Source organism: Scyliorhinus torazame, chromosome 18 (genome assembly GCF_047496885.1).
Source record: "Scyliorhinus torazame isolate Kashiwa2021f chromosome 18, sScyTor2.1, whole genome shotgun sequence".
Taxonomy (NCBI): domain Eukaryota; kingdom Metazoa; phylum Chordata; class Chondrichthyes; order Carcharhiniformes; family Scyliorhinidae; genus Scyliorhinus; species Scyliorhinus torazame.
This window is the reverse complement of record NC_092724.1, coordinates 24,725,197-24,752,868: the sequence shown is the minus strand read 5'-3', so window position 1 is coordinate 24,752,868 and position 27,672 is coordinate 24,725,197. Positions and strand designations below refer to the sequence as shown.

Below are 27,672 nucleotides of genomic sequence, written 5' to 3'. Positions count from 1 at the left end.
AAATTTTTAAAAAACAAAGATCTCCACAAGTGAACAAAGACACTCAATCTCTCCTTGAAGCACGGCATTGACATCATTGACTGGGGGGAGCTTTGTTACCAAATGTTCAAAATGGTGACAACTTGTCCATCAAGCTGTGAGCCCCAATGCCTGCTGATGAGGCAGAGTAGGAGAAAAAAGGCCCTGTACTCCGGATCCCACTACCGGATGGGATATCCTGCACCATGTTCCCAAATGGGTTGAGAATCAGTCTGTTCAGTCACATGAAGCCCCATGGCAGAAACACACGCCCCTCAGTAGGCGTCATCCTCGAATTGAGGGACAGCTGATGCCAAAGGAGATGGTATTTCTTTTATAGAATCACAGAATTGTTACACGGCAGGAGGCCATTCGGCCCATCGTGTCCGCACCAGCTCTCCAGATAAGTAATTCACTGAGTGCCATTCCCTTGCCTTCTCCCCTGCACATTCTAACTTTTCAGATAACAGTTCAATTCCATTTTGAATGCTTCAATTGAACCTACCTCCATCACACTCTCAGGCAGTGCATTCCAGACACCAGGACATCACTGCAGGAGTTCCTCAGGGTATTGTCCTCGGCCCAACCATCATCCGCTGTGACATCAATGACCTTCCTTCCATCATAAGGTCAGAAGTGGGAATGTTCACTGATGACTGCACAATATTCAGCACCATTCGCGATTCCTCAGATACTGAAGCAGTCCATGTCCAAATGCAGCAAGACCTGGACAATATCCAGGCTTGGGCTGACAAGTGGCAAGTAACAATCCCGCCGCACAAAGGCCGGGCATGTGACTGAACAGGCCGATTCTCTCCAACAAGACTGAATCGAATCATCACCACTTGACATTCACTGAACGCCCACCCCCCCCCCACCACACACTATCAGCAAGCTGGGGGTTACCATTGACAAGAAACTGAACCGGATTAGCCATATTTATACTGAGGCTACAAGAGGTCAGAGGCTAAAAATGAAATGAAAATTGCTTATTGTCACAAGTAGGCTTCAAATGAAGTTACTGTGAAAAGCCCCTAGTCGCCACATTCCGACGCCTGTTCGGGGAGGCTGGTACGGGAACTGGTACAGAAATCCTACAACAAGTAACTAACCTCCTGATTCCCCAAGACTACCATCTACAAGGTACAAGTCAGGAGGTGATGGAATACTCCCCACTTGCCTGGATGAGTGCAGCTCCAACAACACTCAAGTAGCTCAACACTATCAGGATAAAGCAGCCCGCTTGATTGGCACCCCTTCCACAAACGTTCACTCCCTCTACCACTGACGCACAGTAGCAACAGTGTGTGTCCCCTGCAAGATGCACTGCATTAACTCACCAAAGCTCCTGAGACAGCACCTTCCAAACCCATGACCTCTACCATAGGAGGACAGCAGATACACGGGGACACCACCACCTGCAGGCTCCCCTTTAAGTCACTCACCATACTGGCTTGGAAATATATCTGTGCCCTCTCATTCTTGATCCTTTCACGAGCAGGAACAGTTTCACCCTCTCTAATCTGTCCAGGCTCCTCAATCAAATCTCCTCTCAGTCTTCTTTTCTCCAAGGAAAAGAGTGGCAACTTGCTCCACTAGCTTTTGTTCTTCATCCCTGGAGCCATTCTCGTGTATATTTTCTGCACTCTCTCCAATGCCTTCACATCCTTCCTATAGTGTGGCGCCCAGAACTGGATGCAATATTCCAGCTGAGGTTTAACTAATGTCTTATACAAGTTTAACATAACCTCCTTGCGCTTGTACTCTGTGCCCCATTAATAAAAGCTAGGATACTATATGCTTTATTAACCACTCACTCCATCGATCCTGCCACCTTCAATGACTTAGGTACATATACAACAAGATCCCTCTGCTCCTGTATCCCCTTTAGGATTGTATCCTTTATTTTATATTCTCTCTCCATGTCCGTCCTACCAAAATGAATCACTTCACATCTTTCCACCACTCTACTCATTCCACCAGCTTCTTTGAAGTTCTACACTGTTATCTTCACAGTTCAAATGCACACAAGTTTTATATTATCCACAAATTTTGAAATTGTTCCCTGTACACCAAGGTCTAGGTCATTAATACATATCAGGAAGAGCAAGGGTCACAAGCTGACCCCTGCAGAACTCCACTCCAAAACTTCCCCCAATCTGAAAAACATCCGTTAACCACTAAAATAAGTAAAACACCGTGGATACTGGAATCGGAAAAAAGAACAGAGGACACTGGAAAAACTCAAAAAGTTGACGCTGTTTCTTTCCTTCTAGATTATGGCAGACCTGCTGAGGTTATCCAGCGTCCTGTTTCATTAACTACGAGTTTGTTTCCCGTCACTCAGCCAGCTCCACACCCATGTTGCTACTTACTGTCCCTTTTATTCCAACTTTGTTCACAAGTCTGCTGTGCTTTGCTGTATCAAGTGCCTTTTGGAAGCCCACCACATCAACAGCATTCCCCTGATCAATTCCCTGTCACCTCATCAGAACCTCCAGCAAGTTAATTAAATAGTTTTCCCTTACGAAAGCCATGCTGACGTTCCTTAATTAACCAACATTTCTCCTTGTGTCTATTAATTTTGTCCCAAATTATTGTTTCTAGAAATTTCCCCCACCACTGAAGTTAAACTGGCTGGCCTGTAGTTGCTGGGTTTATTTTTCCAGGCTTTTTGAACAAGGGTTTAACATTTGCAATTCTCCTGGCACCACTTCGGGTCTAAGGAAGGCTGAAAAGTTATGGCCAATGCCTCCGTAATTTCCACTCTCACTTCCCTCAGTATCTTTGAATGCATCTCACCCAGTCCCAGTGCCTTATCCACTTTAAGTACAGACAGCCTATCCAATACCTCCCCCTTATCAATTTTAAATCCATAGAATCCCCACAGTGCAGAAGGGGCCCATTCGGCCCACCTAACCTGCATCGACCCTCTGAAAGAGCACCCTTACCTCGGCCCATTCCCCCACCCTATCCCCACAAGCCCACCTAACCTGCACATCTTCGGACACTAAGGGGCAATTTTATCATGGCCTATCCACCTAACCTGCACATCTTTGGACTGTGGGAGGAAACCGGAGCACCCGGAGGAAACCCACGCAGACATGGAGAGAACGTGCAAAGTCTACAGTCACCCAAGGCCGGAAATGAAACTGGGTCCCTGGTGCTGTGAGGCAGCAGTGCTAACCACTGTGTCGCCCCCAATCCTTCTAGTATTTGAACTACCTCCCCTTTCACCATTCCCTGGGCAGCATCTCCTTCCTTCGTAAAGACAGATACATGGTCCTTCATCAGCCCTGCAGCTCCTTTTACTATTTATATGCCGATAGATGCCTTTTTGATTTCCTTTTATGCTAGCTGTCAGTCTCTTTTCACACTCCCTCTTTGCTTCTCTTATTTTTTCACCTCCACTCGGAACCTTCGGTATTCAGCCGAGTTCTTAAGTGTATTTTCTACCTAACACCTGTCACAAAAACACATTTTCCTCCTTATCTTAATCTCTATCTATTTCTTTATCCAGGGAGCTCGGATTTTGTTTGCCCTGACTTTCTATTTTGAGGAAATATACTTCGACTGTGACTGAACGATCTCTACTTCGAAGGTAGCCCATTGTTCAGCTACCGTTTTTCTTGCGAACCTTTGGCTCCCATTCATTCAGCCCAGATCCACTCTTACCCCATTGAAGTTGACTTTCCACCAATTAATTATTCTTACACTGGACTGTTCTTTGTTCTTTTCCATTGCCATCCTAAACCTGGGAGGGAAGGAGGAGCCGCAACTCACGGGTCATCTCACTGCACTCTTTGGAGTAGCTCATCCTGTATTGGTCCTCACCTTCATCCACCTCTCACCTGTGGCGCTGAGTAACGGCCAGCCTTTTACAATGACTACAACTGACACAGGCCAAGCCAGGTGAGGGCCGCTACCGGGTCGCCTACCCTCAACGACTTAGGAATTTGTCCACCCAGGCATGCGAAGACTGATTACGGCGGTCTGGGAAGATGAGGCCAATCTCAGGTCCAACAATCTTGAAGGAGGGTTAGTACCGTGTTGTGGAACGTGTAGATCTTGACAAGTCACACAAGACATCCAGATTACCCACTGAATCCATCTCCAGCCATCTAGACTCGCCTTGCCATTGGACCAAGATAGGTCAGGATGCGAGAATGAGGCTGACGATATACAACTCTCCCTCTCTGTAATCCAATTGCTGCAAAGAGAGACATGTTGTTGAAGCTTTTCGTCTTGAACTCATCAGGACAGACGCAAGAATAGCAAATTTCAAAGGGAACAACAATTTATACTGCAGGAGAAAAGGGTACTTGATTTGTTGGCGAAATCAGCTCTGATTGGTCAAGATGTTGCCATGGCGTGCAGCACGGTGGCGCAGTGGGTTAGCCCTGCGGCCTCACGGCGCTGAGGTCCCAAGTTCGATCCCGGCTCTGGGTCACTGTCCATGTGGAGTTTGCACATTCTCCCCGTGTCTGCGTGGGTTTCACCCCCACAACCCAAAAAATGTGCAAGCTAGGTGGATTGGCCACGCAAAATTGCCCCTTAATTGGAAAAAATGAATTGGGTACACTAAATTTATTTTTAAAAAGAAAAATGTTGCCATGGCGAATGCACGAAGGAACTAATGTCCCCCATGCTTTTGTTTATTCAAAAAAGATGCAATGTCTGAACGTACTCCTTTAGCTTGCAGATACAGCTCCCTATATCTGAATATATGCAGCTTCTAGTAAGTGTATATTACGAGTCTGACTGATCATCTTAAATTGGCTGTTAGTGTAACTTTTAGCACAGTCAGGAGTGCTCAACGCATGCTTTCCAACTGTGGAATCATATCTAACTCAAAACATTTTGCTCTGAGTTTTGAAAGAACAAGTTGGTTAAGTACGGTCAGTACACTACCTATTGCAAACAGCAGAAAGGCCCTACTGTTTAATAGGTTCACCCAGTCACTGGGTCGTACGGCCGACATACCTGGCATTACACTGGCACTGAACTTCATACACTACCGCTCTCCGCCATCCCGCACCCGCCCCCCCCCCCCCCCCCCCCCACCCCACTGCCCCCGGGGGGAGGGGGGGAGAATAGCAAGCGGGGGGGGGGGATAAGACGGCGAGCATGGGGATGGGAGCGGATGGGGGAGCAAATGGCGGGGGGAGCAGAGGGCAGGCAAGCGGGGGGTTGTGGAGGGCGGGCGCTGGAGTGGGTGGGGCGGCAGAGTGATGGGGAGTGGGGGGGGGCGGGGAGTGGGGGGGGGCGGGGGGTGGGGAGGCGGGGGTGGGGAGGCGGGGGGTGGGGAGGCGGGGGTGGGGAGGCGGGGGGTGGGGAGGCGGGGGGTGGGGAGGCGGGGGGTGGGGAGGCGGGGGGTGGGGAGGCGGGGGGTGGGGAGGCGGGGGGTGGGGAGGCGGGGGGTGGGGAGGCGGGGGGTGGGGAGGCGGGGGGTGGGGAGGCGGGGGGTGGGGAGGCGGGGGGTGGGGAGGCGGGGGGTGGGGAGGCGGGGGGTGGGGAGGCGGGGTGGGGAGGCGGGGTGGGGAGGCGGGGGGTGGGGAGGCGGGGGGTGGGGAGGCGGGGGGTGGGGAGGCGGGGGGTGGGGAGGCGGGGGGTGGGGAGGAGGGGGGTGGGGAGGAGGGGGGTGGGGAGGAGGGGGGTGGGAGGCGGGGGGTGGGGAGGCGGGGGGTGGGGAGGCGGGGGGTGGGGAGGCGGGGGGTGGGGAGGCGGGGGTTGGGGAGGCGGGGGGTGGGGAGGCGGGGGTGGGGAGGCGGGGGTGGGGAGGCGGGGGTGGGGAGGCGGGGGTGGGGAGGCGGGGGTGGGGAGGCGGGGGTGGGGAGGCGGGGGTGGGGAGGCGGGGGTGGGGAGGCGGGGGTGGGGAGGCGGGGGTGGGGAGGCGGGGGTGGGGAGGCGGGGGTGGGGAGGCGGGGGTGGGGAGGCGGGGGTGGGGAGGCGGGGGTGGGGAGGCGGGGGGTGGGGAGGCGGGGGGTGGGGAGGCGGGGGGTGGGGAGGCGGGGGGTGGGGAGGCGGGGGGTGGGGGGGAGGCGGGGGGTGGGGGAGGAGAGAGGCGGGGGGTGGGGAGGAGAGAGGCGGGGGGTGGGGAGGAGAGAGGCGGGGGGAGGGGGGAGAGAGGCGGGGGGGAGGGGGGGAAGAGGCGGGGGGAGGGGGGAGAGGCGGGGGGAGGGGGGAGAGGCTGGGGGTGGGGAGGAGAGAGGCTGGGGGGGAGGGGGGGGGGGGAGTGGCGGGGGGGGAGGGAGAGGCGGGGGGTGGGGGGGGAGAGGCGGGGGGTGGGGGGGGGAGAGGCGGGGGCGGGGGGGGAGAGGCGGGGGCGGGGGGAGGGGGAGGGGGAGGGGTGCGGCGGGTCGGGGGGGAGGCGGGTCGGGGGGGGAGGCGGGTCGGGGGGGGAGGCGGGTCGGGGGGGGAGGCAGGTCGGGGGGGGGAGGCGGGTCGGGGGGGGGAGGCGGGTCGGGGGGGGGAGGCGGGTCGGGGGGAGGGCGGGTCGGGGGGGGAGGCGGGTCGGGGGGGGAGGCGGGTCGGGGGGGGGAGGCGGGTCGGGGGGGGAGGCGGGTCGGGGGGGGAGGCGGGTCGGGGGGGGGAGGCGGGTCGGGGGGGGAGGCGGGTCGGGGGGGAGGCGGGTCGGGGGGGGGAGGCGGGTCGGGGGGGGAGGCGGGTCGGGGGGGGAGGCGGGTCGGGGGGGGGAGGCGGGTCGGGGGGGGAGGCGGGTCGGGGGGGGAGGCGGGTCGGGGGGGGAGGCGGGTCGGGGGGGGAGGCGGGTCGGGGGGGGAGGCGGGTCGGGGGGGGAGGCGGGTCGGGGGGGGAGGCGGGTCGGGGGGGAGGCGGGTCGGGGGGGGGAGGCGGGTCGGGGGGGGAGGCGGGTCGGGGGGGAGGCGGGTCGGGGGGGGAGGCGGGTCGGGGGGGGAGGCGGTCGGGGGGGAGGCGGGTCGGGGGGGGAGGCGGGTCGGGGGGGGGGGAGCGGGGGGTGGAGGCGGGACGGGGGGGGGGGGGAGGCGGGTCGGGGGGGGAGGCGGGCCGGGGGGGGTGTCGGGCAGAGGGGGGTGTCGGGCAGAGGGGGGCTGTCGGGCAGAGGGGGGGTGTCGGGCAGAGGGGGGGGTGTCGGGCAGAGGGGGGGTGTCGGGCAGAGGGGGGGTGTCGGGCAGAGGGGGGTGTCGGGCAGAGGGGGGGTGTCGGGCAGAGGGGAGGGGGTGTCGGGCAGAGGGGGGGTGTCGGGCAGAGGGGGGGTGTCGGGCAGAGGGGGGGTGTCGGGCAGAGGGGGGGTGTCGGGCAGAGGGGGGGTGTCGGGGCAGAGGGGGGGTGTCGGGCAGAGGGGGGGTGTCGGGCAGAGGGGGGGTGTCGGGCAGAGGGGGGGTGTCGGGCAGAGGGGGGTGTCGGGCAGAGGGGGGTGTCGGGCAGAGGGGGGTGTCGGGCAGAGGGGGGTGTCGGGCAGAGGGGGGTGTCGGGCAGAGGGGGGTGTCGGGCAGAGGGGGGTGTCGGGCAGAGGGGGGGTGTCGGGCAGAGGGGGGTGTCGGGCAGAGGGGGGTGTCGGGCAGAGGGGGGTGTCGGGCAGAGGGGGGTGTCGGGCAGAGGGGGGTGTCGGGCAGAGGGGGGTGTCGGGCAGAGGGGGGTGTCGGGCAGAGGGGGGGTGTCGGGCAGAGGGGGGGTGTCGGGCAGAGGGGGGGTGTCGGGCAGAGGGGGGGTGTCGGGCAGAGGGGGGGTGTCGGGCAGAGGGGGGGGTGTCGGGCAGAGGGGGGGTGTCGGGCAGAGGGGGGGTGTCGGGCAGAGGGGGGGGTGTCGGGCAGAGGGGGGGTGTCGGGCAGAGGGGGGGTGTCGGGCAGAGGGGGGGTGTCGGGCAGAGGGGGGGTGTCGGGCAGAGGGGGGTGTCGGGCAGAGGGGGGGGTGTCGGGCAGAGGGGGGGTGTCGGGCAGAGGGGGGGGGTGTCGGGCAGAGGGGGGGGTGTCGGGCAGAGGGGGGGTGTCGGGCAGAGGGGGGGTGTCGGGCAGAGGGGGGGTGTCGGGCAGAGGGGGGGTGTCGGGCAGAGGGGGGGTGTCGGGCAGAGGGGGGGTGTCGGGCAGAGGGGGGTGTCGGGCAGAGGGGGGTGTCGGGCAGAGGGGGGGTGTCGGGCAGAGGGGGGTGTCGGGCAGAGGGGGGGAGGGGGGGTTCGGGCTGATGGGGGGTTCGGGCTGATGGGGGGGTTCGGGCAGAGGGGGGGGTTCGGGCAGAGGGGGGGGTTCGGGCAGAGGGGGGGGTTCGGGCAGAGGGGGGGGGTTCGGGCAGAGGGGGGGGTTCGGGCAGAGGGGGGGTTCGGGCAGAGGGGGGGGTTCGGGCAGAGGGGGGGGTTCGGGCAGAGGGGGGGGTTCGGGCAGAGGGGGGGTTCGGGCAGAGGGGGGGTTCGGGCAGAGGGGGGGTTCGGGCAGAGGGGGGGTTCGGGCAGAGGGGGGGTTCGGGCAGAGGGGGGGTTCGGGCAGAGGGGGGGTTCGGGCAGAGGGGGGGGTTCGGGCAGAGGGGGGGTTCGGGCAGAGGGGGGGGTTCGGGCAGAACAAGAACAAAGAACAAAGAAATGTACAGCACAGGAACAGGCCCTTCGGCCCTCCAAGCCCGTGCCGACCATACTGCCCGACTAAACTACAATCTTCTACACTTCCTGGGTCCGTATCCTTCTATTCCCATCCTATTCATATATTTGTCAAGATGCCCCTTAAATGTCCCTATCGTCCCTGCCTCCACTACCACCTCCGGTAGTGAGTTCCAGGCACCCACTACCCTCTGCGTAAAAAACTTGCCTCGTACATCTACTCTAAACCTTGCCCCTCTCACCTTAAACCTATGCCCCCTAGTAATTGACCCCTCTACCCTGGGGAAAAGCCTCTGACTATCCACTCTGTCTATGCCCCTCATAATTTTGTATACCTCTATCAGGTCGCCCCTCAACCTCCTTCGTTCCAGTGAGAGGGGGGGTTCGGGCAGAGGGGGGGTTCGGGCAGAGGGGGGGGTTCGGGCAGAGGGGGGGGTTCGGGCAGAGGGGGGGTTCGGGCAGAGGGGGGGGTTCGGGCAGAGGGGGGGTTCGGGCAGAGGGGGGGGTTCGGGCAGAGGGGGGGTTCGGGCAGAGGGGGGGGTTCGGGCAGAGGGGGGGTTCGGGCAGAGGGGGGGTTCGGGCAGAGGGGGGGTTCGGGCAGAGGGGGGGTTCGGGCAGAGGGGGGGTTCGGGCAGAGGGGGGGTTCGGGCAGAGGGGGGGTTCGGGCAGAGGGGGGGTTTCGGGCAGAGGGGGGGGTTCGGGCAGAGGGGGGGTTCGGGCAGAGGGGGGGTTCGGGCAGAGGGGGGTTCGGGCAGAGGGGGGGGTTCGGGCAGAGGGGGGGTTCGGGCAGAGGGGGGGGTTCGGGCAGAGGGGGGGTTCGGGCAGAGGGGGGGTTCGGGCAGAGGGGGGGTTCGGGCAGAGGGGGGGTTCGGGCAGAGGGGGGGTTCGGGCAGAGGGGGGGTTCGGGCAGAGGGGGGGTTCGGGCAGAGGGGGGGTTCGGGCAGAGGGGGGGTTCGGGCAGAGGGGGGGTTCGGGCAGAGGGGGGGTTCGGGCAGAGGGGGGGGTTCGGGCAGAGGGGGGGTTCGGGCAGAGGGGGGGTTCGGGCAGAGGGGGGGTTCGGGCAGAGGGGGGGTTCGGGCAGAGGGGGGGTTCGGGCAGAGGGGGGGTTCGGGCAGAGGGGGGGTTCGGGCAGAGGGGGGGTTCGGGCAGAGGGGGGGTTCGGGCAGAGGGGGGGGTTCGGGCAGAGGGGGGGTTCGGCAGAGGGGGGGTTCGGGCAGAGGGGGGGGTCGGCAGAGGGGGTTTCGGGCAGAGGGGGGGTTCGGGCAGAGGGGGGGTTCGGGCAGAGGGGGGGTTCGGGCAGAGGGGGGGTTCGGGCAGAGGGGGGGTTCGGGCAGAGGGGGGGTTCGGGCAGAGGGGGGGGTTCGGGCAGAGGGGGGGTTCGGGCAGAGGGGGGGTTCGGGCAGAGGGGGGGTTCGGGCAGAGGGGGGGTTCGGGCAGAGGGGGGGTTCGGGCAGAGGGGGGGTTCGGGCAGAGGGGGGGTTCGGGCAGAGGGGGGGTTCGGGCAGAGGGGGGGTTCGGGCAGAGGGGGGGTTCGGGCAGAGGGGGGGGTTCGGGGCAGAGGGGGGGTTCGGGCAGAGGGGGGGTTCGGGCAGAGGGGGGGTTCGGGCAGAGGGGGGGGTTCGGGCAGAGGGGGGGTTCGGGCAGAGGGGGGGTTCGGGCAGAGGGGGGGTTCGGGCAGAGGGGGGGTTCGGGCAGAGGGGGGGGTTCGGGCAGAGGGGGGGTTCGGGCAGAGGGGGGGTTCGGGCAGAGGGGGGGGTTCGGGCAGAGGGGGGGTTCGGGCAGAGGGGGGGGTTCGGGCAGAGGGGGGGTTCGGGCAGAGGGGGGGTTCGGGCAGAGGGGGGGTTCGGGCAGAGGGGGGGTTCGGGCAGAGGGGGGGGTTCGGGCAGAGGGGGGGGTTCGGGCAGAGGGGGGGGTTCGGGCAGAGGGGGGGTTCGGGCAGAGGGGGGGTTCGGGCAGAGGGGGGGTTCGGGCAGAGGGGGGGTTCGGGCAGAGGGGGGGTTCGGGCAGAGGGGGGGGTTCGGGCAGAGGGGGGGTTCGGGCAGAGGGGGGGTTCGGGCAGAGGGGGGGTTCGGGCAGAGGGGGGGTTCGGGCAGAGGGGGGGTTCGGGCAGAGGGGGGGTTCGGGCAGAGGGGGGGTTCGGGCAGAGGGGGGGTTCGGGCAGAGGGGGGGTTCGGGCAGAGGGGGGGGTTCGGGCAGAGGGGGGGTTCGGGCAGAGGGGGGGTTCGGGCAGAGGGGGGGTTCGGGCAGAGGGGGGGTTCGGGCAGAGGGGGGGTTCGGGCAGAGGGGGGGTTCGGGCAGAGGGGGGGTTCGGGCAGAGGGGGGGTTCGGGCAGAGGGGGGGTTCGGGCAGAGGGGGGGTTCGGGCAGAGGGGGGGTTCGGGCAGAGGGGGGGTTCGGGCAGAGGGGGGGTTCGGGCAGAGGGGGGGTTCGGGCAGAGGGGGGGTTCGGGCAGAGGGGGGGTTCGGGCAGAGGGGGGGTTCGGGCAGAGGGGGGGTTCGGGCAGAGGGGGGGTTCGGGCAGAGGGGGGGTTCGGGCAGAGGGGGGGTTCGGGCAGAGGGGGGGTTCGGGCAGAGGGGGGGTTCGGGCAGAGGGGGGGTTCGGGCAGAGGGGGGGTTCGGGCAGAGGGGGGGTTCGGGCAGAGGGGGGGTTCGGGCAGAGGGGGGGTTCGGGCAGAGGGGGGGTTCGGGCAGAGGGGGGGTTCGGGCAACGGGGGGGTTCGGGCAACGGGGGGTTCGGGCAGAGGGGGGGTTCGGGCAGAGGGGGGGTTCGGGCAGAGGGGGGTTCGGGCAGAGGGGGGGTTCGGGCAGAGGGGGGGGTTCGGGCAGAGGGGGGGGTTCGGGCAGAGGGGGGGTCGGGGAGAGGGGGGTCGGGGAGAGGGGGGTCGGGGAGAGGGGGGGGGTCGGGGAGAGGGGGGGTCGGGGAGAGGGGGGGGGGTCGGGGAGAGGGGGGGGGGTCGGGGAGGGGGGGGTCGGGGAGAGGGGGGGTCGGGGAGAAGGGGGGGTTCGGGCTGATGGGGGGGTTCGGGCAGAAGGGGGGTTCGGGCAGAAGGGGGGTTCGGGCAGAAGGGGGGTTCGGGCAGAAGGGGGGTTCGGGCAGAAGGGGGGTTCGGGCAGAAGGGGGGTTCGGGGAGAGGGGGGTCGGGGAGAGGGGGGGGTCGGGGAGAGGGGGGGTCGGGGAGAGGGGGGAGGGGGGGTTCGGGCTGATGGGGGGGGTCGGGCTGATGGGGGGTTCGGGCAGAAGGGGGGTTCGGGCAGAAGGGGGGTTCGGGCAGAAGGGGGGTTCGGGCAGAAGGGGGGTTCGGGCAGAGAGGTGGGGGGGTTCGGGCAGAGAGGTGGGGGGGTTCGGGCAGAGAGGTGGGGGGGGTTCGGGCAGAGAGTGGGGGGGGGTTCGGGCAGAGAGGGGGGGGGTTCGGGCAGGGGGGGGGTTCGGGCAGAAAGGGGGGGTTCGGGCAGAGAGGGGGGGTTCGGGCAGAGAGGGGGGGTTCGGGCAGAGAGGGGGGGGTTCGGGCAGAGAGGGGGGGTTCGGGCAGAGAGGGGGGGGTTCGGGCAGAGAGGGGGGGGTTCGGGCAGAGAGGGGGGGTTCGGGCAGAGGGGGGGTTCGGGCAGAGGGGGGGTTCGGGCAGAGGGGGGTTCGGGCAGAGGGGGGGTTCGGGCAGAGGGGGGGTTCGGGCAACGGGGGGTTCGGGCAGAGGGGGGGTTCGGGCAGAGGGGGGGTTCGGGCAGAGGGGGGGTTCGGGCAGAGGGGGGGTTCGGGCAGAGGGGGGGTTCGGGCAGAGGGGGGGTTCGGGCAGAGGGGGGGTCGGGGAGAGGGGGGTCGGGGAGAGGGGGGGGGTCGGGGAGAGGGGGGGTCGGGGAGAGGGGGGGGGTCGGGGAGAGGGGGGGGTCGGGGAGGGGGGGGTCGGGGAGAGGGGGGGTCGGGGAGAAGGGGGGGTTCGGGCTGATGGGGGGGTTCGGGCAGAAGGGGGGTTCGGGCAGAAGGGGGGTTCGGGCAGAAGGGGGGTTCGGGCAGAAGGGGGGTTCGGGCAGAAGGGGGGTTCGGGCAGAAGGGGGGTTCGGGCAGAAGGGGGGTTCGGGCAGAAGGGGGGTTCGGGCAGAAGGGGGGTTCGGGCAGAAGGGGGGTTCGGGCAGAAGGGGGGTTCGGGCAGAAGGGGGGTTCGGGGAGAGGGGGGGTCGGGGAGAGGGGGGGGTCGGGGAGAGGGGGGGGTCGGGGAGAGGGGGGGTCGGGGAGAGGGGGGAGGGGGGGTTCGGGCTGATGGGGGGGGTCGGGCTGATGGGGGGTTCGGGCAGAAGGGGGGTTCGGGCAGAAGGGGGGTTCGGGCAGAAGGGGGGTTCGGGCAGAGAGGTGGGGGGGTTCGGGCAGAGAGGTGGGGGGGGTTCGGGCAGAGAGGTGGGTGGGGTTCGGGCAGAGAGTGGGGGGGGTTCGGGCAGAGAGGGGGGGGGTTCGGGCAGAGAGGGGGGGGGTTCGGGCAGGGGGGGGTTCGGGCAGAGAGGGGGGGTTCGGGCAGAGAGGGGGGGTTCGGGCAGAGAGGGGGGGGTTCGGGCAGAGAGGGGGGGTTCGGGCAGAGAGGGGGGGGTTCGGGCAGAGAGGGGGGGGTTCGGGCAGAGAGGGGGGGGTTCGGGCAGAGAGGGGGGGGTTCGGGCAGAGAGGGGGGGGTTCGGGCAGAGAGGGGGGGGTTCGGGCAGAGAGGGGGGGGTTCGGGCAGAGAGGGGGGGGGTTCGTGCAGAGAGGGGGGGGGGTTCGGGCAGAGAGGGGGGGGTTCGGGCAGAGAGGGGGGGGTTCGGGCAGAGAGGGGGGGGTTCGGGCAGAGAGGGGGGGGTTCGGGCAGAGAGGGGGGGGTTCGGGCAGAGAGGGGGGGGTTCGGGCAGAGAGGGGGGGTTCGGGCAGAGAGGGGGGGGTTCGGGCAGAGAGGGGGGGGTTCGGGCAGAGAGGGGGGGGTTCGGGCAGAGAGGGGGGGGTTCGGGCAGAGAGGGGGGGGTTCGGGCAGAGAGGGGGGGGTTCGGGCAGAGAGGGGGGGGTTCGGGCAGAGGGGGGGTTCGGGCAGAGGGGGGTTTCGGGCAGAGGGGGGTTTCGGGCAGAGGGGGGTTTCGGGCAGAGGGGGGGTCGGGGAGAGGGGGGGGGTCGGGGAGAGGGGGGGGTCGGGGAGAGGGGGGGGTCGGGGAGAAGGGGGAGTTCGGGCTGATGGGGGGGGTCGGGCTGATGGGGGGTTCGGGCAGAAGGGGGGTTCGGGCAGAAGGGGGGTTCGGGCAGAAGGGGGTTCGGGCAGAAGGGGGGTTCGGGCAGAAGGGGGGTTCGGGCAGAAGGGGGGGTCGGGCAGAAGGGGGGGTCGGGGAGAGGGGGGGTCGGGGAGAGAGGGGGGGTCGGGGAGAGGGGGGGGGTCGGGGAGAGGGGGGGGTCGGGGAGAGGGGGGGAGGGGGGGTTCGGGCTGATGGGGGGGGTCGGGCTGATGGGGGGTTCGGGCAGAAGGGGGGTTCGGGCAGAAGGGGGGTTCGGGCAGACGGGGGGTTCGGGCAGAAGGGGGGTTCGGGCAGAAGGGGGGTTCGGGCAGAAGGGGGGTTCGGGCAGAGAGGTGGGGGGGTTCGGGCAGAGAGGTGGGGGGGTTCGGGCAGAGAGGTGGGGGGGGGGTTCGGGCAGAGAGTGGGGGGGGGTTCGGGCAGAGAGGGGGGGGGGGTTCGGGCAGAGAGGGGGGGGGGGGTTCGGGCAGAGAGGGGGGGGGGGTTCGGGGAGGGGGGGGGGTTCGGGCAGAGAGGGGGGGTTCGGGCAGAGAGGGGGGGGTTCGGGCAGAGAGGGGGGGGTTCGGGCAGAGAGGGGGGGGTTCGGGCAGAGAGGGGGGGGTTCGGGCAGAGAGGGGGGGGTTCGGGCAGAGAGGGGGGGGGTTCGGGCAGAGAGGGGGGGGGTTTGGGCAGAGAGGGGGGGGGTTCGGGCAGAGAGGGGGGGGGGTTCGGGCAGAGAGGGGGGGGGGTTCGGGCAGAGAGGGGGGGGGGTTCGTGCAGAGAGGGGGGGGGGTTCGTGCAGAGAGGGGGGGGGTTCGGGCAGAGAGGGGGGGGTTCGGGCAGAGAGGGGGGGGGTTCGGGCAGAGAGGGGGGGGTTCGGGCAGAGAGGGGGGGGGTTCGGGCAGAGAGGGGGGGGTTCGGGCAGAGAGGGGGGGGTTCGGGCAGAGAGGGGGGGGTTCGGGCAGAGAGGGGGGGGTTCGGGCAGAGAGGGGGGGGTTCGGGCAGAGAGGGGGGGTTCGGGCAGAGAGGGGGGGTTCGGGCAGTGAGGGGGGGGGGGTTCGGGCAGTGAGGGGGGGGGGGTTCGGGCAGTGAGGGGGGGGGGGTTCGGGCAGTGAGGGGGGGGGGTTCGGGCAGTGAGGGGGGGGGGGTTCGGGCAGTGAGGGGGGGGGGGTTCGGGCAGTGAGGGGGGGGGGTTCGGGCAGTGAGGGGGGGGGGGCGGTTCGGGCAGTGAGGGGGGGGGGGTTCGGGCAGTGAGGGGGGGGGGGGTTCGGGCAGTGAGGGGGGGGGGGGTTCGGGCAGTGAGGGGGGGGGGGTTCGGGCAGTGAGGGGGGGGGGGGTTCGGGCAGTGAGGGGGGGGGGGTTCGGGCAGTGAGGGGGGGGGGGGTTCGGGCAGTGAGGGGGGGGGGGGTTCGGGCAGTGAGGGGGGGGGGGGTTCGGGCAGTGAGGGGGGGGGGGTTCGGGCAGTGAAGGGGGGGGGGGGGTTCGGGCAGTGAGGGGGGGGGGGTTCGGGCAGTGAGGGGGGGGTGTCGGGGGGGATATCAACCGCTCTCCGTTTCCCACATCGAGTTGAGGCGCAGGGTCGGCGCCAAGCCCCCGTCACCGCCCCCCGGTCTCTGTCTCACCCGCGGCTCCGGCCCGGGCCCCGCGCCTCGTCTCTCGGTTCCGGCTCCGCGCCCCCGGCGGTTCCTCGCTTCCGGTCCGTTGGTGAAACCCATTCCCGGGGCCGTCGCCTCCTGTCAGCCAATCGGAGCGCAGGATCGGCGGGTGTCTCTCTGTAATGGTCCGGGCGGGCCCGCGATCCTGCTTCGAGGTTCCGGGCACAGGCCGCGGGGCTGAACCGCCAGGCCCCAGCCTGGGATCAGCAACTGGAGCGGGGCTCACAGAAAGAATAAATCTCCATCTGAACTCTTACACTACCGGGAATTCAGAACAAAATGCAGTCCGAAATTCTCGTTACTCTACTGAGGGAGTCCTGCACTGTCAGAGGGTCAGTACTGAGGGAGTGCTTCACTGTCACAGGGTCAGTACTGAGGGAGTCCTGCACTGTCAGAGGGTCAGTACTGAGGGAGTGCTGCACGGTCAGAGGGTCAGTACTGAGGGAGTGCTGCACTGTCAGAGGGTCAGTACTGAGGGAGTGCTGCACTGTTAGAGGGTCAGTACTGAGTGAGTGCTGCACTGTCAGAGGGTCAGTACTGAGGGAATGCTGCACTGTCAGAGGGTCAGTACTGAGGGAGCGCTGCACTGTCAGAGGGCCAGTACTGAGGGAGTGCTGCACTGTCAGATGGTCAGTACTGAGGGAGTGCTTCACTGTCACAGGGTCAGTACTGAGGGACTGCTGCACTGTCAGAGGGTCAGTACTGAGGGAGTGCTGCACTGTCAGAGGGTCAGTACTGCGGGAGTGCTGCACTGTCAGAGGGTCAGTACTGAGGGAGTGCTGCACTGTCAGGGGGTCAGTGCTGAGGTAGTGCTGCACTGTCCGAGCGTCAGTACTGAGGGAGTGCTGCACTGTCCGAGCGTCAGTACTGAGGGAGTGCTGCACTGTCAGAGGGTCAGTACTGAGGGAGTGCTGCACTGTCAGAGGGTCAGTACTGAGGGAGTGCTGCACTGTCAGAGGGTCAGTACTGAGGGAGTGCTGCACTGTCAGAGGGTCAGTGCTGAGGGAGTCCTGCACTGTCAGAGGGTCAGTACTGAGTGAGCGCTGCCCTGTCAGAGGGTCAGTACTGAGGGAGTGCTTCACTGTCACAGGGTCAGTACTGAGGGAGTCCTGCACTGTCAGATGGTCAGTACTGAGGGAGTGCTGCACTGTCAGATGGTCAGTACTGAGGGAGTGCTTCACTGTCACAGGGTCAGTACTGAGGGACTGCTGCACTGTCAGAGGGTCAGTACTGAGGGAGTGCTGCACTGTCAGAGGGTCAGTACTGCGGGAGTGCTGCACTGTCAGAGGGTCAGTACTGAGGGAGTGCTGCACTGTCAGGGGGTCAGTGCTGAGGTAGTGCTGCACTGTCCGAGCGTCAGTACTGAGGGAGTGCTGCACTGTCCGAGCGTCAGTACTGAGGGAGTGCTGCACTGTCAGAGGGTCAGTACTGAGGGAGTGCTGCACTGTCAGAGGGTCAGTACTGAGGGAGTGCTGCACTGTCAGAGGGTCAGTACTGAGCGCTGCACTGTCAGAGGGTCAGTACTGAGGGAGCGCTGCGCTGTCAGAGGGCCAGTACTGAGGGAGTGCTGCACTGTCAGAGGGTCAGTACTGAGGGAGGTCAGTGATGAAGCAGATGAACATTGTTGAAAAAGACAGTGGAAGAAATTTACTAACATTCCAAAATTTATCGACTTGCGGGGAAACCCCGCAACTGAGAATAATTGCATGTTCACGAAAGGGCTGGCACCGGCATGATGGCTGAATTACCTTTGTCTGCCCTGCCTCATCGTGTGATTCCTCCAACAGATGTGTTAATAATTACAAACCAGGTGTGGCAATTTATAGAAAGGAAAGTTAAATAATCCCTGGTGATCCTTTGTGTGATAGTTGCGAGTTTGGATGTACCACCTGGCGTATCCACAAAACACATTAATGCAATGAAGAAGAGTCATATGGACCCAAAACATTAACTCTATTTTCTCTCTCTACAGATGCTGCCAGACCTGCTGAGCTTTTCCAGCATTTTCTGTTTTTTTGTTTCAGGTTCTACTGCATCTGCAGTATTTTACTTTTATTACACATTAATACTCATTCTTTTCTGGCCGTAGCTAGGTCAGACCTGGGCAGTGGCGACATTGAGCGCGATCATCTGGCTCTTCCGGACAACTCCTCCTGCCACCAATGTCTAGCAATGTCGAGTGGATTCAACGGGAAATTCCATTGAGAGAGGCTAAATCTTATTTTTAAACTGTGTTCCCTGGTCCTTGTCTCTCCCATGAGGGAAAATATATTTTCTTCATCCACACTGTCAAGTTACTTTGGGATCTTTATATGTCTCAATAAGATCACCTTCATTCTTCCAAACACCAATGGATAAAGGCTCAGCCTTTCCAACCTTTCCTTATAAGACAACCCTTTCATCCCAGGAATCAGTCAAGTGAACCTTGTTTACACTGCTTCTAATGCAATTCTATCACTTCTTAAATAAGGAAACCAAAACTGTACACAGGACTCCAAACGCAGCTGCTTGCAATAAACACCAACATTCCATCAGCCTTCCTAATAATTTGCTATTCCTCTTTACTAGCTTTTTGTGGCACATGCACTAGGACACCCAGATCCCTCTACCTCAGAGTTCTGCAATCTCTCTGCTAAAGTGGACAGGTTCACATTTTCCCACGTTATACTCCATCCACCAAATCGTTTCCTACTCGCCTAGCCTCTATATCTCTTTGCAGACTCATCATGCCCACTTCATAACTTACTTTCCTGCCTATACTTTTGTTACCGACACATTTAGCAATCAAATATTTGGTCCCTTCATCCAAGTCATTGATATGGATTATAAGTAGTGAGGCCCCAGCCCTGATCCCTGTGCGCTGCACTCCTCACATTTTGCCAAACCGCAAATGACCCATTCATCCCGACTCCGTTTCCTGTTAGATAATTAGTCTTCTAACCATGATAATATGTTACCCACCACATCAGGAATCTTTGATTTTTTTCCCCCCTTTTTTAAATATATATTTAGAGTACCCAATTCTTTTTTCCCCTCAATTATGGGGCAATTTGGTGTGGCCAATCTGCCTACCCTGGGCTGAGACCCAAGCAGACACAGGGAGAATGTGCAAACTCCACACGGACAGTGACCCGGGGCCAGGATCGGACCCAGGGCCTGGATCCATCCTAGGTCCTCAGCGCCGTGAGGTGGCAGTGCTAACCGACTGCGCCACAGTGCTGCCCTACCAAGAATCTTTGATGTGGCACCTTGTCCAATGTCTTCTTCAAATCCAAGTACATATCTACAGGATCCCCGTTATCTACTTTGCTTGTTACTACCTCAAACAATTCTATAAATTAGTCAAACACAAAACCCTTTCACAAAACCATGTTGATTCTGTCTGATTGCATTGAGATTTTCCACTTGCCCTGTTATAAACTAGGACAGATATAAGGCTAACCAGTGCCTGTAGCTTCCTGGTTTCTGTCTCTCTCTTTTCTTGAACAGCTGAGTCATTTTCACTATTTTCCAATCTGATGGGACCTTTCCAAAATCTAGGGAATTTTGGAAAATTAAAACCAATGCATCTACTATCTCAGCAGCCACTTCTTTTAGGACCTAAGCTGAAGTCCATCAGTACCTGGGAACTTGTCAGCCTTTAATTCTAATACTTTTCTCATTACTCTTTTTCTGGTGATAGTAATAATTTAATTTCCTCAGTCCCTTCTCTCCCATGATTTACAATGATTTCTGGGATGTTATTTGTACCCTCTACAGTGAAGACAGACACAAAATATCTGTCCAATTCCTTTGCCATTTCCTTATTTCCAAGTAGTAATTCTACAGGCTCACCTCCAGAGGACCAATGCTCACTTGAGTTACTTTAACTTTTTAAATACTTGTAGAAACCCTTAATATTTTTTTCATATTTCTAGCTAGTTTACTCGCATACTCTAATTTCTACCTCCTAATTTTCTTTAGTCATTCTTGATTTTTTTTTTAATATTCTGTCCAATCTTTTGACTTGCCCCTAACCTTTGTGGAATTATATTTTTTTTCTTTCAGTTTGATACCACCTTTTACTTCCTTGGTTAGCCAAAACTATTGTGTCCCTCCCCTAGAGTTTTTGTTTCTCCCTGGAATGTATGTTTGCTGAGTGTGGTCGAGTATCTCCTTAAATCTCTGCCACCGAATCTCTCTGAAAATATTTTTATTAAACTTTTAACATTTTATACATGAACAACAATCAAATCTATATTTTTAAAAACCCCGCCAACAGTTATAACCACCCCTTCCCAAAAGAACAGCCCCCCCCCCCCCCCGCCCCGCAGCCCCTAACAGTCACCAGACCCTTGAAATGTAATACAAATGGATGTCGTCTACAGTAGAATCCGTCCATCGCTGCCCTCACCGTGAACTTACCCTTCCTGAGGTACAAAACTCCTTCAAATCAGCCAGCCACACTGCGAAACTGTGCAATGTCGTCTTCCTCCAACTCAACAGAATCCACCGCTAAGCCAACGAGGCAAAAGCCAAAGCATCAGGCTCGGTGGATTGGCCACGCTAAATTGCCCCTTAATTGGAAAACATGAATTGGGTACTCTAAATTTATATATTTTTAAAAGCCAAAGCATCCGCCCTCACACCCGTCCTCACTTTTGGCTGGTCCGATACCCCAAATATCACAACTAATGGGCAGGGCTCCAGATCCACCTCTAAAGTTGCCGATATGGTGGTCCAACGTGGGACAGGACCAGAACATGTGCGTATGGTTCACAGGCCCTCTCGAGTACCGCTTACACTTAATCTTCAGCCCCCCTAAAAAAAACGACTCATCCTGGCTGTGGTGAGATGTGCTCTGAACACCACTTTGAGTTGTACCAAACTGAACCTCATGCAGGATGCACCCTGTGGAGAAACTCCCTCCACTTCCTTCCACTGCATCTCTACTGACCAATCGCTTAACCTAATTTCTCAGTTTACTTTATCCAGCTTTCTTCATAGCTTCACAATTGCCTTTAAATTCAAAACATTTGTCTGAGACCTACTCTTCTCTCCCTCAAATGGAATGTGCACAGTAAGAAGTCTTACAACACCAGGTTAAAGTCCAACAGGTTTGTTTCAAATCACTAGCTTTCGGAGCACTGCTCCTTCCTCAGGTGAATGAAGAGTACTGGACGACGATACTCTGTCGGTTGTGTCCCGTGTTTGTGCGTTTTTTTGCTGAGGCGCGTTGGAACTGCCAATCGATGAGTCGAGTGCCATATCCCATTTGTACAAGGGCATCTTTCAGCGTCTCTAGATGTCTGTTACGCTCTTCTTCGTCTGAGCAGATCGTGTGTATACGGAGGGCTTCGCCATAGGGGATGGCTTCCTTAATGTGTTTAGGGTGGAAGCTGGAGAAGTGGAGCATCGTGAGGTTATCCGTGGGCTTGCGGTAAAGCGAAGTGCTGAGGTGACCGTCCTCAGCACTTGGAATGTCAAATGGAATGTGACATTCAATCCTCAGCACTTGGAATGTGACATTCAATCATATTATGATCACTGCTACCTCGGGCCCCTTTATTATGATGTCATTAATTTAACTTGTCTCATTGCACAATACTGGATCATCTGGACTAGCCTGCTCTCTGGCTGCCCCACGAATATTCTGCTCGAAGGAACAGTCCCAAAAACACTCCATGAAATCAACTTCCAGGCTACCTTCGGCAAGGAGGCAGTGGTGTAGTGGTATTGTCACTGGACGAGTTAACCAGAAACCCAGAGTAATGGTCTGGGAACCCAGGTTCAAACCCCACCACGGCAAATGGTTAAATTTTAACTCAATAAGAATCTGGAATTAAAAGTCTAATAATGACTATGAAACCATTGTCGATTATCGTTAAAAACTCACCTGGTTCACTAATGTCCTTACCTGGTCTGGCCTACATGTGACTCCAGACCCACAGCAATGTGGATGACTCTTAACTACCCCAATGGCAATTGGGGATGGGCAATATATATTGGCACAGCCTGCGACACCTATGTCCCATGAATGAATAAAAATCTAATTTGACAATCTCTATGCTTATTGTGGTACGCCTCCATTTCTCCCTGCACACACTGTCCTGCAGTGTGGTTACGCTTAGGGGACGTAAACTACTCCCGCAAGTGACTTCTTGCCTTTGCTATTTCTTTTTTTAAATTAATTTAAAATACCCAATTGTTTTTCCTCCCAATTAAGGGGCAATTTAGCGTGGCCAATCCACCTAGCCTGCACATCTTTTTGGGTTGTGGGGGTGAAACCCACGCAGACACGGGGACAATGTGCAAACTCCACATGGACAGTGACCTGGGGCCGGTATCAAACCCAAGTCCTCAGTGCCGTGAAGCAGCAGTGCTAACCACTTTGCCACCGTGCCGCGCTGCTCGTTCTCATTTCTATCCAAACTTATTCTACCTCTGGACCTTTAGAACGAAGGTTATCGCTGTCTATTGTACTCATGACATTCCTGAATTAACAGAGCTACCCCACCACCTTTTCCGAACTTCCTGTCCTTCCAAAATGTCAAGTACCCTCGAATATTCAGGTCCCAGCCTTGGTCACCTTATAGCCACAGCTCTGTAATAGCTATTACGTCCAACATATTTATTTGTATTTGAGCTATTATCTCATCCATTTTGTTACGAATGCTGCATGCAGTCAGGTAGTCTTTAGTTGTCCGTTTAATGTTTTTGAGACGTTTTGTCTGATCTGCTGCCACACTTGTTTGTACAGACGATGCCTCCTGCCACGCTGATTGCCATGACCCATATTGCGATCTTGCAGTCTCGTCATGTGCTCACCCTTTAATCACACCTTCTCTCACATGATGCCTCAGCCTCACTATTTAGTTTTAGTCTAATTCTAGAGGTTAGGGAAACTGTTGAGACAACATGCTTTGATCTGCTGAAGGGTTCTCTGGTATGTGGTTCAACTACGATAATCAGCATTTTATATAACTTTGAAATTTCATATTTATCTTTTTTTAAAAATAAATTTAAAGTATCCAATTCTTTTTTTTTCCCAGTTAAGTGGCAATTTAGTGTGGCAAATCCACCTACCCTGCTGGCCTTTGCGTCCCTGGTAGCCTGGCGAAGGATTCTCCTTCAGTGGAAAGATGCGAGGCCCCCAAGTGTGAAATCCTGGATCAGCGATCTGGCAGGGTTCATTAAATTGGAGAGGGTGAAATTCACCTTGAGAGGGTCGGTACAAGGGTTCTTTAGGCGGTCGCAACCGTTCTTAGACTTTCTGGCAGAACGATAGACATTGGTCAATGGCAGCAGCAGCTCTGCGGGGGGGTTACTTTATTTTTGTTTGTTATTTACACGGGAGGGTCTGAGGGGGTGCATACATCTGTTGTGTTAAGTCGGGGTGTTAATGTTAATTTATTATTTATGTACAGGGGAGAGGGGTTTGGGGGTTGCTTTTTTTTTTAAAGATTGTGTTTTGTACTTAACCCTGTTGGGTTCTTTTTTCTTTCTCATATTGTTATTGATATTTTATGAAAACCATTAATAATTTTTATTTTTTTTAATCCACCTACCCTGCACATCTTTTGGGTGGTATCCGTACCCCAGTGTGCCTGGGATCCACACCCCCATGAGAATCAGTGTATGGAACATGTACCCCACTGAGAATTTGTGTGAAAAGCCTGTACCCCAGCGAGAGTCAGTGTGTGTGGAACCCCAACCCCAGTGAGAGTCAGTGTGTGTGGAACCCTTACCCCAGTGAGAGTCAGTGTGTGGAACCCCAACCCCAGTGAGAGTCAGTGTGTGGAACCCCAACCCCAGTGAGAGTCAGTGTGTGTGGAACCCTTACCCCAGTGAGAGTCAGTGTGTGGAACCCCAACCCCAGTGAGAGTCAGTGTGTGTGGAACCCGTACCCCACTGAGAGTCAGTGTGTAGGGAACCTGTACCCCAGTGAGAGTCAGTGTGTGGCACCCGTACCCCAGTGAGAATCAGTGTGTGTGGAACCCACACCCCAGAGAGAGTCAGTGTGTGTGGAACCCGTACCCCAGTGAGAGTCAGTGTGTGGGGAACTTGTACCCCAGTGAGAGTCAGTGTGTGGCACCCGTACCCCAGTGAGAGTCTGTGTGTGTGTGGAACCCATACCCCAGTGAGAGTCAGTGTGTGTGGAACCCGTACCCCAGTGAGAGTCTGTGTGTGTGTGGAACCCATACCCCAGTGAGAGTCAGTGTGTGTGGAACCCGTACCCCAGTGAGAGTCTGTGTGTGTGTGGAACCCATACCCCAGTGAGAGTCAGTGTGTGTGGAATCCGTACCCCAGTGAGAGTCAGTGTGCGGGGAACCCATACCCCAGTGAGAGTCTGTGTGTGTGTGTGGAATCCGTACCCCAGTGAGAGTCAGTGTGTGTGGAACTCGTACTCCAGTGAGAGTCAGTGTGTGTGGAACCCGTACCCCAGTGAGAGTCAGTGTGTGTGGAACCCGTACCCCAGTGAGAGTCTGTGTGTGGAACCCGTACCCCAGTGAGTCAGTGTGTGTGGAACCCATACCCCAGTGAGTCAGTGTGTGGAACCCGTACCCCAGTGAGGGTCAGTGTGTGTGGAACCCGTACCCCAGTGAGAGTCAGTGTGTGTGGAACCCGTACCCCAGTGAGTCAGTGTGTGTGGGACCCGTACCCCAGTGAGAGTCAGTGTGTGTGGAACCCATACCCCAGTGAGAGTCTGTGTGTGTGTGTGGAACCCGTACCCCAGTGAGGGTCAGTGTGTGTTGAACCCGTACCCCAGTGAGTCAGTGTGTGTGGGACCCGTAACCCAGTGAGAGTCAGTGTGTGTGGTACCCGTACCCCAGTGAGAGTCTGTGTGTGTGTGTGGAACCCGTACCCCAGTGAGGGTCAGTGTGGGTGGAACCCGTACCCCAGTGAGAGTCAGTGTGTGTGGAACCCGTACCCCAGTGAGAGTCAGTGTGTGTGGAACCCGTACCCCAGTGAGAGTCAGTGTGTGTGGAACCCGTACCCCAGCGAGAGTCAGTGTGTGTGGAACTCATACCCCAGTGAGAGTCAGTGTGTGTGGAACCGTACCCCAGTGAGAGTCAGTGTGTGTGGAACCCATACCCCAGTGAGTCAGTGTGTGTGGAACCGTACCCGTGAGAGTCAGTGTGTGTGGAACCCGTACCGCAGTGAGAGTCAGTGTGTGTGGGACCCGTACCCCAGTGAGAGTCTGTGTGTGTGTGGAACCCGTACCCCAGTGAGTCAGTGTGTGTGGAACCCATACCCCAGTGAGAGTCTGTGTGTGTGTGGAACCCGTACCCCAGTGAGAGTCAGTGTGCGGGGAACCCATACCCCAGTGAGAGTCAGTGTGTGTGGGACCCGTACCCCAGTGAGAGTCAGTGTGTGGAACCCGTACCCCAGTGAGAGTCTGTGTGTGTGTGTGGAACCCGTACCCTAGTGAGAGTCAGTGTGTGGAACCCGTACCCCAGTGAGGGTCAGTGTGTGTGGAACCCGTACCCCAGTGAGAGTCAGTGTGTGTGGAACCCATACCCCAGTGAGAGTCAGTGTGTGTGGAACCCGAACCCCAGTGAGAGTCAGTGTGTGTGGAACCCATACCCCAGTGAGAGTCAGTGTGTGGGGAACCGTACCCCAGTGAGAGTCTGTGTGTGTGGAACCCATACCCCAGTGAGAGTCAGTGTGTGTGGAACCCGTACCCCAGTGAGAGTCAGTGTGTGGAACCCGTACCCCAGTGAGAATCAGTGTGTGTGGAACCCATACCCCAGTGAGAGTCAATGTGTGTGGAAACCGCACCCCAGTGTGAGGGTCAGAGTGTGGAACCCGTACCCCAGTGAGAGTCAGTGTGTGGGGAACCTGTACCCCAGTGAGAGTCAGTGTGTGGCACCCATACCCCAGTGAGAATCAGTGTGTGTGGAACCCATACCCCAGTGAGAGTCAGTGTGTGTGGAACCCATACCCCAGTGAGAGTCAGTGTGTGTGGAACCCGTACCCCAGTGAGAGTCAGTGTGTGGCACCCGTACCCCAGTGAGAATCAGTGTGTGTGGAACCCATACCCCAGTGAGAGTCAGTGTGTGTGGAACCCGTACCCCAGTGAGAGTCAGTGTGGGGAACCTGTACCCCAGTGAGAGTCAGTGTGGGGAACCTGTACCCCAGTGAGAGTCAGTGTGTGGCACCCGTACCCCAGTGAGAGTGTGTGTGTGTGTGGAACCCATACCCCAATGAGAGTCAGTGTGTGTGGAACCCGTACCCCAGTGAGAGTCTGTGTGTGTGTGGAACCCATACCCCAGTGAGAGTCAGTGTGTGTGGAACCCATACCCCAGTGAGAGTCTGTGTGTGTGTGTGGAATCCGTACCCCAGTGAGAGTCAGTGTGTATGGAACCCATACCCCAGTGAGAGTCTGTGTGTGTGTGTGGAATCCGTACCCCAGTGAGAGTCAGTGTGCGGGGAACCCGTACCCCAGTGAGAGTCAGTGTGTGTGGAACACGTACCCCAGTGAGAGTCAGTGTGTGTGTAACTCGTACTCCAGTGAGAGTCAGTGTGTGTGGAACCCGTACCCCAGTGAGAGTCAGTGTGTGTGGAACCCGTACCCCAGTGAGAGTCTGTGTGTGGAACCCGTACCCCAGTGAGTCAGTGTGTGTGGAACCCATACCCCAGTGAGAGTCAGTGTGTGGAACCCGTACCCCAGTGAGGGTCAGTGTGTGTGGAACCCGTACCCCAGTGAGAGTCAGTGTGTGTGGAACCCGTACCCCAGTGAGTCAGTGTGTGTGGGACCCGTACCCCAGTGAGAGTCAGTGTGTGTGGAACCCATACCCCAGTGAGAGTCTGTGTGTGTGTGTGGAACCCGTACCCCAGTGAGGGTCAGTGTGTGTTGAACCCGTACCCCAGTGAGTCAGTGTGTGTGGGACCCGTAACCCAGTGAGAGTCAGTGTGTGTGGTACCCGTACCCCAGTGAGAGTCTGTGTGTGTGTGTGGAACCCGTACCCCAGTGAGTCAGTGTGTGTGGAACCCATACCCCAGTGAGAGTCTGTGTGTGTGTGGAACCCGTACCCCAGTGAGAGTCAGTGTGTGTGGAACTCTTACTCCAGTGAGAGTCAGTGTGTGTGGAACCCGTACCCCAGTGAGAGTCAGTGTGTGTGGAACCCGTACCCCAGTGAGAGTCAGTGTGTGTGGAACCCATACCCCAGTGAGAGTCAGTGTGTGTGGAACCCGTACCCCAGTGAGAGTCAGTGTGTGTGTTGAACCCGTACCCCAGTGAGAGTCAGTGCGTGTGGAACCCGTACCCCAGTGAGGGTCAGTGTGTGTGGAACCCGTACCCCAGTGAGAGTCAGTGTGTGTGGAACCCGTACTGCAGTGAGAGTCAGTGTGTGTGGAACCCGTACCCCAGTGAGAATCAGTGTGTGTGGAACCCATACCCCAGTAAGAGTCAGTGTGTGTGGAACCCATACCCCAGTGAGAGTCAGTGTGTGTGGAACACGCACCCCAGTGTGAGGGTCAGTGTGTGGAACCCATTCCCCAGTGAGAGTCAGCGTGTGTGGGACCCGTACCCCAGTGAGAGTCAGTGTGAGTGGGACACGTACCCCAGTGAGAGTCAGTGTGCGTGCAGAACCCATATCCCAGTGAGAGTCTGTGTGTGTGGAACCCGTACCCCAGTGAGAGTCAGTGTGTGTGTGGGACCCATACCCCAGTGAGAGTCAGTGTGTGTGTGGAACCCATACCCCAGTGAGAGTCAACGTCTGAGGAACCCGTACCCCAGTGAGAGTCAGTGTGTGTGTGGAACCCATACCCCACTGAGAGTCAACGTCTGAGGAACCCGTACCCCAGTGAGAGTCAGTGTGTGTGGAACCCGTACCCCAGTGAGAGTCAGTGTGTTTGTGAAGAAAGGGATGAAGATCCATGCTAGGTGGTGATTGGTCCTCAGTGTTAATGAGAGATGATCCTGCCACATTGAAGCTGGGCTTGCTGCCAAGAGCTGGCTGCACTGACTTTGCCCCGACATTGACTGCCCCAGAAACACACCAAGCCTGTAAGAGCGGAAGCCGCTCTGCTGGTCAGAGCGCTTCAGGTAGAGTGAATAGTGAAATTCAAACAGCATCTGGTGGAAATAAAGTAAATCCAGTGACTTGAGGATAATAAGACTTGAAGCTGAGCTTTGCCTCAACAGTAGGGAATCTAGCAACCGCTGTATTGGATCGATTAACGTTATGTCGTATTAGTCAGTTCATCAGAGTCCAGTATCGGAGAGGGTGCCAGGGTCA

The 27,672-nt window shown here is 59.4% G+C and overlaps 1 protein-coding gene across 4 annotated transcripts in view; it reads right to left on the bottom strand.

Annotated features, from left to right (window-relative positions):
- Window positions 1-15,492, bottom strand: part of sin3b (SIN3 transcription regulator family member B) — a 456,678-nt gene extending 441,186 nt beyond the window's left edge. For 2 of the 4 annotated variants that reach the window (XM_072482402.1, XM_072482403.1), the window contains exons 1-2: window positions 15,416-15,436; window positions 3,733-4,228 (exon numbers count right to left, since the gene is read on the bottom strand). In XM_072482402.1, the coding sequence (XP_072338503.1) occupies window positions 3,733-3,765 (33 nt within the window). In that variant the 5' untranslated portion in view covers window positions 3,766-4,228; window positions 15,416-15,436. Of the gene's footprint in view, window positions 1-3,732; window positions 4,229-15,415 lie in introns of all 4 variants that reach the window. The other 2 variants (XM_072482404.1, XM_072482405.1) reach the window with 2 other exon arrangements.
- Window positions 15,493-27,672: the final 12,180 nt, after the last annotated feature.